Raw genomic sequence first — 14,129 nt, forward strand, 5'->3', positions numbered from 1 at the left:
ACCACATGAAGTGTGCTGATGGCATTACCTCCCTTTGGGGATCCTCAAGTACTATTGCTCAAAAACATTTTATAGACAATTTTGTTCAATGCTTTTATCACCCTGTGAGCGACAGACTGCTGCAAAATTTGTAAGTAATTTTCTTATTACATATAATTGAAAATAATTTATATACTTGCATTACCCACCAGAATGCCTCCCTTTTCTTTGGTGAGACATGCTCTCAAGGAAAATATAAGATCAGAGTAACTTTCTCAATTTTTTTTCTGTACACATCAAAGTTGTACCACTAATGACCATGCCAAATAATTTACATATTTTTTGTATTTCTTGACTTATTTTTAGAGTAAAATAACCAATATACATAAATTAACATGCTATATACAGATACAGCATATAAATGAATAGTGCAAATGAAAATTGTATTTTTAAAAAGTAAAATGCATTTTTCCTAACATACAAACCCGAGGTCCTTTACTTATATGGGGTTACTTTCGGCGAAGCTGAACTGGCCGCTAAAGACTTAATAAGGCAGAGCGGTAGTATAACTACTGGCCAGGTAGTTGGGTGGTTGCAGTTGGGGACCCACGCTACAACCCTCCCGGCGTCACGCATTCACTTTACTTTCTGGCCTAGGGCAGATTGTGGGGAGGCTGAGGTGGGTAACCTGAGTAAAGGACCTCGGGTTGTATGTTATGAAAAATGCATTTTACTTTTAAAAAATGTGATTTGTTCCTACACAAATACAAACCCTTGGTCCTTTACTTATATATGGGGACTCATGATTTAGTGGGAGGAATCTGAGTGTAGGTCTCTGAACGACTGGAAGTTCAACCACACCTTGTGTTCTCCTGGGGTAAGAGCCAGGAGGACATAGCCACCAGACCGTGATCATTGTTATGTGAACTGAAGTGTCACGAAGCAGCCTACTAGACCGCCCCTGCTGCGACGAAGTTACAGTAGGTAAGCTAACACACAGCAAGGTGAAAGACAGAGAGAACCTTCCCCAGCCACAGAAGAGGTGACCCGAGGATGTCGGGGACTAAGGACCAAAATGAAGAATGGATTTGGTAATTAGCAAGCAACCCCTTCCCCGCCTTGTAAGGGAAGGAGGGGACATTACATCTAACGTATACCAGAAAGGCAACAACGATTAGGATACTCAAGGCATGAAACTCACCTGCGTCTGACGTCTGGTTCAGCTTGTACGGCCCAAACTCTCTGCCTGAAGGAAAAAGTCGTATGACAGGAAGGAAGAGAGAGCCAGTCACTCACCTTTCACGCCCAATCATGCATGTACAACAGACGAGACACAACACTGTCCTGTACAGGAGCTGGGTAAGTTACACAACTTGTTGAGCAGCCACCACTGGCCCCAAGGAGAAGGTATCCAAGGACCTATGGGTAACGTCCCGGAGGTAAAAAGAGGTGAATGTGGTCTGGCGTGACCACACCCCTGCCCTCAGTACCTGCTGAACTGACAGGTTCTTCTTGAATGCCAAAGTAGGCGCAATCCCTCTGATTTTGTGAGCGCATGGATGTAGAGCGCTGGCGTCACCCTCTCCAGCTACTGCATACGCCTTCTTGATAACCTCACGAAGCCAGGAGATCATGTTCTCGGACACCTCCTTCTTAGGGATCCCGGCGCTAACAGAGTCGTCGACGCTCAGGCCTGAGACACCGAGTTCTCTTCAAATAGCGCCGTAGCGCCCGTACAGGACAGAGCAGCATCTCGACAGGGTCATTACTAACAGCCACCCAGGGATGGGATCGTGAAAGACTCAAATCGAGCATCAGGGACCGCTGGATTCTGTGTCTTCGCTACAAACTCCGGGACGAACTCGAGCATCACCGATGCCCACCCCCTTGAGTGTTTAACTGCAAAAGAAAATCCCTGTAGTTCACTAATCCTCTTCGCCGATGCTAGGGCAAGCAAAAGACAGTCTTAAGAGTAAGATCTCTGTCTGTGGCTTCTCACAGTGGCTCATATGGGGCAAGAGTCAGGCTCCACAAAATGAGAGACACATCCAACTCGGGGGCCTGAGTTCCCTGGGAGGGCAAGACCATTCGAAGCTCCTCATCAGCAACAATATCTCCAGGGAGGACGAGATATCGATGCCTTTCAACTTCAGGACCAGGGCTAAAGCAGCTCTGTATCCCTTTACCGCTGAAACCGATAGGAGCTTCTCTCGACAAAGATAGACGAGAAAGTCTGTTACCTGCTGAAGAGTGACTCCGACCGGAGAGTAACCCCATCTACGACACCAACCACAGAAGATGGCCCACTTTCCCTGGTAAACTGCTGCAGAAGACTTCCTGAGGTATCCTGCCATCTCTGTCGCTACTCAGCGAGAAAAGCCTCTCGCTCACAAGAGATGGTGGATAACCTCCAGGCGAGCAGTGACAGGGAGGCCACAGCCTCATGGTACCATTCTACATGCAGCTGCCGTGGTTGTGCCAGAGGGGAAGCTCTCTTGGTGCCTCGGAAAGCAGAGCCAGCAGATCTGGATACCAAGCGGCCTTGGGACACTTGGGAGCCACCAGGATCATTTGCAGATTCATCAATGCCAGGACTCCACTGAGAACTGGACGAATCAGACAGAACAGGGGAAAGGCATACACCTCGAGGTTGTCCCACGAGTGTTGAAAGGCATCTTCTGCAGCTGCCCATGAGTCCGGTACGACGGAGAAGAAGGTTAGAAGCTTCCTGTTGTACCAGATGGCGAACAGATCCACTACTGGACGCCCCCACAGGTCAAAGAGCCTGTCCGCCACGCTCTGGTGAAGGGACCACTCAGATCCCACCACCTGATCCCGACGGCTGAGCGTGTCCACCAGAACGTTCCTCTTGCCTGGGATGTATCAGGCTGACAGCTACACAGAGTGGGCTACCGCCCACTCGTGCACCTGCACCGTCAATGCGCGGAGAGCACGGGAGACAAGTCCCCCTGGCTTGTTGACGTATGCCACTACAGTCGTGTTGTCGCTCATCAACACCACCGAGTGTCCCATCAAACGGTCCTGGAAGCACTGAAGGGCTAAGAAAGCTGCTTTCATCTCCAGGCCGTTGATGTGAAGGTGCTTGTCGTGATGGTCCCACATGCCTGAAGTCAGCAACTCCTCCAGGTGTGCACCCCAGCCCTCCTTCGATGCGTCTGTGAAGAGCAGCATGTCCGGAGGCCATGAGGACAGGTGTGTCCCTATGCAGAGGTTCCTGTTGTCCAACCACCAGCCAAGATCGTTCCTCACCTCCTGAGAGATGGGTACGAGAACCAACTGGGGCTCCCGAGATTAATCCCAGAAGTCCCTCAGTCTCCACTGGAGAGACCGAAGGTGGAGCCGACAGTGCGGTACAAGCTTCTCCAATGACGACAGGTGACCAATCACAACCTGCCATTGTTGAGCTGGCTGTTCCTGCCTTGACAGGAACTGCCTTGCCGCCTTCCTGAACGTGCTGATGCGAGCCTTTTAGGGAAAGACTCTGCCTGCTGCCGTACTAATCAGCATGCCCAGATACTGAGTCCTCTGTTTGGGAATGAGATCCGACTTCCCGAAGTTGATCACAATACCTAGTTCACGACACAACCTGAGGAGGCAATCTCTGTCCTGTAGCTACTGCAAGCGCGAGCTTGCCAGGACTAACCAATCGTCAAGATACCTCAGAAGACATATCCTGTGTGAATGGGCCCAAACTGACACCAAGGTGAACACTCGCGTGAACACCTGTGGAGCGGTCGACAGCCCGAAACACAGTACCCTGAATTGGTAGACCACTCCACTGAGGACAAAGCGAAGGTACCGATGAGAGGATGGATGAACCGGTACTTGGAAGTACACGTCCATCAAGTCCACCGTCAGCATGAAATCGTCCTCCCTGATGGCTGACAGTACCGTTCGCACCGTCTCCATCTTGAACCGAGTCTGGCAAACGAAACGATTCAGGGGGGAGAGGTCAATTGCTGGCCTCCACCCACCGGAAGCTTTCTCCACAAGAAAGATCCTGCTGTAGAAGCCCAGAGATCGATCCTCAACAACTTCGATGGCTCCCTTGCTCAACATAGTTTCGACCTCCTGAAGTAGGGCCTCTCTCTTCTGGGGGTCTTGAATGTAAGAGGGGAACTGGACCGGTGTGTCGGTGAGGGGAGGCAGTGACTCAAAGGGTAGAGAATATCCCTCCCAAAGGACATTCACTACCCAGGTCTCCGTTCCGTATCGCTGCCAAGTTGCTCAGTGGCACGATAGGCACCCCCGCACCGACGGCAGCATCTGAGGGGGCTTGCCATCCCTAGTGAGCTCCTCCCCTCTTCTTCTTTGCCTTACCTTTCCTCTTGGGGGGGACAGGTTGGCGAAAGGGACCCTGCGGTTCCTTCCGTGGGGGAAGAAGAGGTCTGGACTTTTCCCCGAGCGTCCGTCGAAGCACCAGACTTCTTCGGGGCTGAGGTGCTAGCCTGGCTCACAATCCGGGCCGCAGGATGAGAAGGCTGCGCGACACCTTTCGTCGCTGCCTGGTGGACAAGATGGTCGAGCTCGTCGGCCTTCCTCTTGTCCACCGCAGCATCCACCTCTCTGGGGAAGAGGGAGGTGGTGTCCAGAATTGGTCCGTTGCGCAGGGAGACTGCAGCTTCAGCGCCCACTGATCTGTAGATTCAGGACAACACCACATCCCGTCTCTTCAGCACCAGGTTTGCCCACAGGTGCCGTCTGGTGGGCTATAAAAGAAATGGTAAAGACTCCTGAAGGTCGGGCCTTTGCTCTGAGAGCCAGACGAACACGCGATCCTCGACAACATGAAGGCCCAGTTGTCGAGCCAGGAGATCGCCTGGAGAGCCGACAGAGCTGTCCCCTCCAAGGCATTCAGCTCAGCTTGCGTGAGAAGTGCAGGCTCCCCAGTTAGCTGAGCTGAAGTGGCACCAGGAGCTACACGAGCTAGACCCAGTTCCACTACCTTCTGCAGCAGTGCTCCCTCCAAGGGCACATAGTATTTCTTCTGTCTTGGGAGAGGGGGAGGCAACAGCTTGGTGGAGCAAGTCGAGTGAAGCAAAGACGCTGGTCCGGAGACCAAGTCATTCACCTGCTTGAGAACGCTGTCCACCAAGGGAGACCATGGTAGTCCAAGGGAGGGTTTCAGCTCCTTCTTGGAAGCGTAAAACTCCTCCAACCTGGATGACCGTTCTTCCAAGGGAGTCGGAAGTGGTTCCTCCAGACCGTTGTGCTGATGTATCAGCGCAACGACCTCAACAAATGCTCTCTGCATTTCTGGAGTATCCGGATCTCTTGGAAGAGGACCTTCCGAGAGACGGTCTTCCAGAAAGGCCCCTCCCGCAGGAGAGCCCGAGATAGACCCCGTTTCTCTGCCCCTTACAACAAAGGCATACGACCTCTCACTTGGTTGGAGTGAGGAAGGACTGGATGCCCCTGATGCTGACTGCACAAGGGCCTCAGCCCCAGCAATCCTACCGACCCCGTTTCCTCCCGGAGAATCCTGAGGAAGTTGAGGGGGTGGGAGAGGCAGAGCGAACACTACTGTCGCATCCGCTGGTATAACCAGTGGAAGCCACGGACCCCTCACGATCTCCAACCCGTGGTGGAGCGTCGCGAGAGGGCCTAGACAGACTTAGTCGTCTGGGCGAGCGACCGTCTTGACGATCAGGGGACGGCCTCCTCACAGCCGATCCACGCTCCAACGCTGGACGATCCTCCACACTGGAGCATGTAGAGGAGACCAATGCAGGGGCACGGACTGCCGATTGGAGACCGCTGTCCCTAACGTCCGGGCGTGTTCCAGCCTTCTTCGATGCCGAAGCAGACGAAGAAGGCTGCGGGGACCTCTTCTTGGTTCCTCCTGACATCTTTGAAGCAGAGACGTCCTTGGACACCTTCCCCGACAATCCTTTGCCCGACTTGAACAAGGATGACGGTTTAGGGGAGGAGAAGCCCGAAGGCTCTTCCCCTTCTCTTGTTCCGTGCCCGAGCTCGCTACAGGAGAGGAGCAGCTCGAGTCTGCACGGTCTCCCTTAGGTGACCATGCCTCCAGTGACGCTTGCTTACCAGGTGCTGAAACAGAATTAGTTCGAGAAGATGAAGCCCCTGAACCGTCTGAGGAGGGTAACGAGGTAACCTTCCCAGCGAGAGACCCAGCAGTCTTCCCCCAAGGGGAGGACTGTGCCCCCTTAGAAAAGCGAGTCTTCTTGGGGGGGTAGGAGGATCCACCCTCCCCTTAGACCAACTGGTCTTAGAAGAGGGGGTTGAAGAGGCAAACGAAGACAAAGATGAGGACGACAACGACGAGGATGAAGTGGAAGATGAAGACGTAGACGGCTGGCATGTGCGCTTCTTCTTCTTGATTAGCGATAACACAACATCCACTAGCCTACCGAAGACAGACCAGGGGTCAACGGGGGCGGGGGCAGCAACAGCAGATGGCACAAGAGTCCAATGACCAGCAGGAGACTCATGCCGTGAACTTATAGTGGTGGTAGGCACACAGAGGCAGACACAGGCAACGATGGATGGAACATCTGCATGATAGGCATGGGCAACAGTGGAAGCGTGGTGGGAGGAGAGGGAGCGTTGCCAGGCGGGGGCAGGGTGACCGAGCAGACCGGCCCAGCCACCGCTGACACAGATGGCTGGAGTAGGGACCACACTATAAGCATGGTGCATTCCGACGGTGGTCATCACGCTCCCCGGCAGCACAGCGGTGACGGTAATGGTAGTGAGAGCGTCAACCGTGGGGGTAGTGGGGGAGGGAGGAGTACTCCCGGCTGCGCAGCAGTGTTGATGTGCGCGAGGGGCAATGGCAGATCAGGCCTGCCAACCATCCCGAGTGATTCCCACGCCCGACTCAAACCTGGAGTGTATGCCAACCCTGTGGAAGACAAAGACAGGTAGGGCCCCCCCGCCCTAACTGAGGGATCTGTGACTTTGGGTGAGGAGAACTGAAAGGAGTATAGCCTAGGTCCACCGATCTCGCCTCCTCTGTGACTGATGCAGACACAGGGGACAGCGAGACAGACTCAGAACTGTGAATTGGCAGCAAGGGAAGGCCTTCGGGGCTTAGATACGACTGCGAAGGATTAGCAACCAACGGAGTCAAAGGTGCTGAAGACAGCACCTCCGACGCCTTGGTCTCCTTATGCTTGTACCTAGGCCTCTGAGAATACCTATCCCACTGCTCGGGGTACCATAGTCTACACTCATTGCAAGGTTCGTCAACAGTACAATCAGGAGGGTCCTTGCTCCCTTTCCTACACTTTAAGCAAAGGGAGTGAGGATCCGAGTCCGCGCTACACTGGAAGGAGCCACATACCAGGACATACCCGGCGTACAGGCTCATCCAAGTCAAGGGTTTGTAATAATTCATCCATAATTACAAACACACACAGATATACTCAAGCAACAAAGAAAAAACAGGAACAAACAAACCATGTAAAAGGTGAAGCTTTAGCATCCAGGAATGTCCGAGCAGAGCAGGAAAACACGTCCGCATCAGACAAGGCCGGAAAGTAAAGTGGATGCGTGACGCCAGGAGGGTGGTAGCGTGGGTCCCCCACTGCAACCACCCAACTACCAGGCCAGTAGTTATACTACCACACTGCCTTGTTAAGTCTTTAGCGGCCAGTTCAGCTTCGCCGAAAGTAACCCCATATAAGTAAAGGACCAAGGGTTTGTATTTGTGTAGGAACAAATGTTTTTTAATGCAAATTTTTTATGTAAATTATTTATGAAAAAAGACATCAGTTTTTTTCAGCCATAAAATTTATAACTTACAGGAGTCTAAGATGAGGTAAAAATTTTAAGTAAATCTCTTCAATTATAAGGTCACAATGTTCACATACATTATAATGGGTATTTATGGCATAGGCACACCCCCTTAACGGGTGTTTAACACTGTGTGAAGCCCACAAAGAAAAGAAAACCTTTTGGGGTGGCAGGAGGAGGACTGTGAAGCTCAAATTTATACAACTCATCCTGCAAAATGCAGTAAGAAACTGTCCTCACCCAGAATTTTAGAAATTAATATGCTCTTAAACTTTCTGAAGTTGGGACATTTTCCCAATGGCTGGGTTTTTCCAAGCTTGTAAATATGACTGAATAGAATAAAATATAGAATTTAGGCCAAAGGCCAAGTGCTGGAACCTATGAAGTCATTCAGGGTTGAAACGGAAATTGACATTAAAAAGATTTGAGAGGTGTAACAGGAAGAAAACCTCGCAGTTGCACTATGAATTAATTGTTAGGATGGTGGACAGTAAAACGGAAGAAAGAGAATATGGAACGGGGGTACGGTAACATGAATGAAAGGGGTTGCAGCTAGGGGCCGGAGAGACTGCAAAGAGCCTTACATAATGCCTGCAGGTAAATATGACTGAAGAGATCTCCAGTGCACAGGAAGCAAAACATTTTCCTCATAGATCATTGTTAACATCTCCTGGCAATATATCCTGATAAGCAACATTGATCCATGCAGGCACTGCAGAATCAAAGGAGGTGTTTATGCTGGCATGAAAGACTGGCACTAAATCCCAGGGGTTCCAAGACATCTAAGTTGAAGCATGATGCAATAAACTCAAAAGCAATTAAATGGACACTTGCTAATAAATTGCTAAATAACACTACCTCAAGTATACAGTAATGGACAAGAAGTTACAGTAACTTCACTAGGAGGTGAAACAAAAAACTGCTCTTACACAAAATATAATTCAGGCAAAATTAAGTTCATAAATATTAACCCTTTAACGCCGACTGGACGTATTTTACGTCGACAAAAATTATCTGTCGGGTGCCAAGTGGACGTAAAATATGTTGACAACAAAAAGTTTTTTTAAATATTTGCGGAAAAATACTTATAGGCCTAGTTTGTGAAAAATTTTAAATCACGCGCCTTGACGGATGCTGGGAGTTCACGAATCACGCTGTTTTTTGTTTACAAGCATGACCCAGCTGCGCATGCGCGAATTTTTCTTCTCCCACTAGAAAGCATCAGCTAACTCTGCTGAAAATCTCAGAAATTCTTTAGTCACATTGTCGTAATTTTTGCACCATTTTCTATTAGCATTTATATAAAGTTTTATATATGAAAATGTGTGCAATTTCATGTAGAATACAACAAAAAATAACTCATGGTTATAGATTTTATCAGTTTTAAACTATTTTCATATAAATCACGATGAGTGCCAAAATTTCAACCTTCGGTCAACTTTGACTCAACCAAAATGGTCAAAAAATGTAATTTTAAGCTAAAACTCTTACATTCTAGTAATATTCAATCATTTACCTTTATTTTGCAACAAACAAGAAGTCTCTAGCACAATATTTCGATTTATGGTGAATTTTTGAAAAAAAAATTTTCCTTACATCCGCGCGCGCTAACTCTGCTGAAAATCTCAGAAATTCTTTAGTCACTTTGTCGTGCTTTTTGCACAGTTTTCTATTAGCTGTTACATAAAGTTTTATATATGAAAATGTGCGCAATTTTATGTAGAATACAACAAAAAATAATTCATGGTTGTAGCTTTTATCAATTTTGACATATTTTCATATAAATCACGTTAAGTGCCAAATTTTCAACCTTCGGTCAACTTTGACTCGACAGAAATGGTCGAAAAATGCAATTGTAAGCTAAAACTCTTACATTCCAGTAATATTCAATCATTTACCTTCATTTTGCAACAAACAAGAAGTCTCTAGCACAATATTTCGATTTAAGGTGACTTTTTGAAAAAAACTTTTTCCCTACGTCTGCGCAAGCTAACTCTGCTGAAAATCTCAGAAATTCTTTAGTCACTTTGTCGTAATTTTTGCACCATTTTCTATTAGCCGTTACATAAAGTTTTATATATGAAAATGTGCGCAATTTCATGTAGAATACAACAAAAAATAATTCATGGTTGTAGCTTTTATCAGTTTTGAAATATTTTCATATAAATCACAATTAGTGCCAAATTTTCAACCTTCGGTCAACTTTGACTCGACCGAAATGGTCGAAAAATGCAATTGTAAGCTAAAACTCTTACATTATAGTAATATTCAATCATTTACCTTCATTTTGCAACAAACGAGAAGTCTCTAGCACAATATTTCGATTTATGGTGAATTTTTGAAAAAAACTTTTTCCTTACGTCCGCGCGCAAACTCTGCTGAAAATCTCAGAAATTCTTTAGTCACTTTGTCATAATTTTTGCACCATTTTCTATTAGCTGTTACATAAAGTTTTATATATGAAAATATGTGCAATTTCATGTAGAATGCAACAAAACAATAACTGATGGTTGTAGCTTTTATCAGTTTTGAAATATTTTCACATAAATCACGATAAGTGCCAAAATTTCAACCTTTGGTCAACTTTGACTCGACCGAAATGGTCGAAAAATGCAATTGTAAGCTAAAACTCTTACATTCTAGTAATATTCAATCATTTACCTTCATTTTGCAATAATCGAGAAGTCTCTAGCACAATATTTCGATTTATGGTGAATTTTTGAAAAAACTTTTTCCTTATGTCGCCGCACGCTAACTCTGCTAAAAATCTCAGAAATTCTTTAGTCACTTTGTCATAATTTTTGCACCATTTTCTATTAGCCGTTACATAAAGCTTTATATATGAAAATGTGCGCACTTTCATGTACAATACAACAAAAAATAACTCATGGTTGTAGCTTTTATAAATTTTTAAATATTTTCATATAAATCACAATAAGTGCCAAAATTTCAACCTTTGGTCAACTTTGACTCGACCGAAATGGTCGAAAAATGCAATTGTAAGCTAACTGTCAAACCCCGCTGGCATACGGGAAGACACTTTTGTAAATAGTTTAAAGGTTAAAGATTTAGAAAAATATTTCAGATAACTGAGCTTGCAAAGAATTTATAAGCAGTAGCAAAAGCTTAGCTGGCTCAAACCACTCCAAAAATGCATACCTAAAGGAGGAAATACTGTAGATTGATACAAATACAGTATTTATATAACTGGAACGGTCACAACACTTTCCAACACCTCCCAACAAGCAAGAACTTACTAATGGTGTTTGACCCAGTGAGTCAAAACTCACCCAAGAAAGACATTTGGGGAATTACTGGTAATTTCCACTACCAAATGACAAGCGAGAGAGATCAATGCAAAAATAATAGCTCAGGAGGAATAAAAGATTCAGAGTAATCATGAAGAAGAATTTTCTGAGACAACACTGCAGATGTTCAAACAAGAGACAAGAAGAACAATGGCCAGTTTTAAAAACAGGAGAAATTCTGACGGCAGGTGAGTGGCTAGGTACTCCTCAGCAACTTACCTACCTTGCTAATGAGCCTAATAGCCAAACAAGCTGTCACCAAAATATTCCTATACACAAGACGAAGGCTATGTTCTCGTATGAACAAATATTACTATGCCCATAAGCAGTTGGTGTGTGGTTTGGCAAAGGTGAGTTTTGGAACAAACTGGAATCCCAAATGGTTAATTAAAAGGTTTGTTCTTGACTCCAGAATTGAACTCACAGTTAGTATATGATAAAAACATGATTTTTTGGGACTAAAAACAGGGTGAATATTACACATAGTCAAGTATTAAACTAAAAACAGGGTGAATATTACACAAAGTCAAGTATTACGCAATTATATATGGTATATTAGTTTTGGATAGTCTATTCAACACCCTTCCAATAGACAGACATATAAAATAAAAAGGTTTGCTCAACATACACACAAGAATGCAGGATTTTGCTTTTCCCTGGGAACACATACTTATACAGAGGCAGCATTTCTATGGGTTAAACAATCCGAATGTAAAAAGACTGGTTGATAGGATTATGCTACTTAGTAAAGGAATAACAGGTTACCTCAACATTTTGAAGACTTTTCTTTTAAATCTATCTATTAAAATAAAAAGACCCCTGGACAAAAAGAATTTACACATCTTACCTGTTCATCTTGTGTCGAGTTTCTCCTACTACTTGGGTTTGAAGTTCTCTCTGGTTCATCTCCACTTTCGTTGTTGACACGCCCATTGCCCAAGCTAGTTGGCGTAGGTGAAGGTGCTGCCCTAATGCGCTGATCGTGTTTTTTATAACGAAGAGGCGCAGGATCTAATACAATATTTTTAATGACTGGTTGATCAGAAGGAATCTTCATTGGTTTCAAATTTCTATCAACAGCAGGGGGTGCAGATCTTGGTGGTAATGGTGAGCCACCCACAGCTCCTAAGGTATCCTTAGAAGGCCCACCAGCAGAGGGAGGTGGTGACATCTCTGACGAACTCAGGTTCCCACCATCAGCAACTTTCCTGGGTTTCAAGCCCCTGTCAATTGCTGGGGGATGAATTGGACTAATGTTAGCCTGGGGAATATTGGAATAAAGGCCAGCAGGTGATATTCGTGGATCAAACTCCCCTTGTTTATCATGAATGTCATGGGCCCTCATATCATATGAAAAGAACTGGTTTTGAACTGGGACAGCAGTGAAATTATTATGACAGATTCTCTGTTTTGATCTTTCAGCAGCTTGAGGACTTATAGCCTCTGCATGTTGCTGTGACCTTACCACCAAAACCTGCGCCTCATCTACCAAATCACTTGGAGTTGGAGGGACAGAACTGCTTACTGAGGCAGGCGAGGGTTCTGGGTCTGACACACCTATAGCAGTATCATATGAAGCTAAATGAATTCCAGTGCCATTCTTCACTTTGTCATTAGAGCTATTTCTACGTACAAGATTAGTTTTCACAATTGTTTCTAAATTTTGGTAAAGCTGCTGTGGATTTTCAGTAAGATGAGGGGGTTTTGGTGGACGGGGAGGAGCGATACACGGAGGTGCACCTTGCTGCTGCTGCTGTTGGTCATCTGATAATGTGAGACCTCTGACTTCACTGGGCAGTGTAGCAACCCCACTCACTACAGGTGGACCTCCAACAGCACCACCCTGACCATCCTTTGGAAGAGGATCCCTGTGTGTATGACTAACTCCTCCAACAGGTCTCAAATTGTCACTGAAAAATTTTGCCTCGGCTTTAGGTGGCGTCAGAGCCCATTCGTCTTCACTAAAGACACTGCTGCCTTCTGTCCCCAGTGGAGACTGCACACTTAGTGTATCTTCAGAAGTCGTTCCAGAAGGCCTAAACTGCCTCTGTATGTCATAGGCCTCCCTAGGTATAGCCCCTGTACTTGCATTTGGAGCCAAACTTGAAGATGGTAATTGACTGTCAGGGCATAAAACAGGGGCAGCAGGTGCCATTTCGTTGGGTATGCTGGACCGATGGCTCTCAGTTGAGCCATGCAATGGAAGATTAAGATCATCTGTAAATGGGAAGTTCGATCCCGTTATTGGTGTTCTTTTTCCTGTTATACATTCACTTATCGGTATGTATGGACCAGATATGGATGAAGGAGACAGAGGAGGAGAATCTAACTGAACATGATGATCTGAGGGTAAGCCATGAAGGGGTGCAGGAGGTGTAGCAGGAAGTGGGTTGGACGCTGCAGGCAAATGTTCCAGAGATGGAATAGGGTATTCATCATCTTGTGAATACACCTTGAGGCCACATACTTGACACACACAGTCGACCCATCTGTTCATTTCTTGTTCAGTTTCTGCACATAAATAGTAGATCCTCTTGGGTGTCTTTATATCAAACATAAACTTGTATTCTGATTTTCGATTTGCAAATGTCAAACCTGCATCTACCTGTAAGAAAAAAATAAGAGAAAACATCTTTTAAATTAACATTTACTTAAAAGTGGACAAAAATACAAACAATTTTTATTATTTTCAACCTTAATTGATAGCTCTCTTCCTTGTCCCATAATGGAAATTAACATTTACTAAAAAATGGACAAAAATATAAATAATTTTTATTATTTTCAATAAAACATAATTAAGTCAATGCCAATGATGATAAAATACAAGAAAGATATGGTCCATGGAAATTAATCAATAAACTGAATAAACATCACAAAAGATAAAACCTAGTAAAGCAATAAATTTTGGAAGATGACAGGATAGTACCCCCAAATATGACAATAACATGAGTATTATTAATTGCTTCATTTGCTTTTAATCCGATTCAGCAATTGGATCTATCGTACTTGAAATAAATAAAAGTTACAGAGTTTGTAATTTATATGAAAAAACAAAAATGA

At 45.5% G+C, this 14,129-nt stretch overlaps 1 protein-coding gene across 1 annotated transcript in view; it reads right to left on the reverse strand.

The window, feature by feature from the left end:
* dos (daughter of sevenless) overlaps positions 1 to 14,129 on the reverse strand; it is a 37,916-nt gene that overhangs the window by 21,020 nt on the left and 2,767 nt on the right. Inside the window, exon 3 of the mRNA XM_067081349.1 lies at positions 11,917 to 13,674. Coding sequence (XP_066937450.1) covers positions 11,917 to 13,674 — 1,758 coding nt within the window. The remainder of the gene's footprint in view (positions 1 to 11,916; positions 13,675 to 14,129) is intronic.

Source organism: Macrobrachium rosenbergii, chromosome 37 (assembly GCF_040412425.1).
Source record: "Macrobrachium rosenbergii isolate ZJJX-2024 chromosome 37, ASM4041242v1, whole genome shotgun sequence".
In the NCBI taxonomy this organism is placed as follows: Eukaryota; Metazoa; Arthropoda; class Malacostraca; order Decapoda; family Palaemonidae; genus Macrobrachium; species Macrobrachium rosenbergii.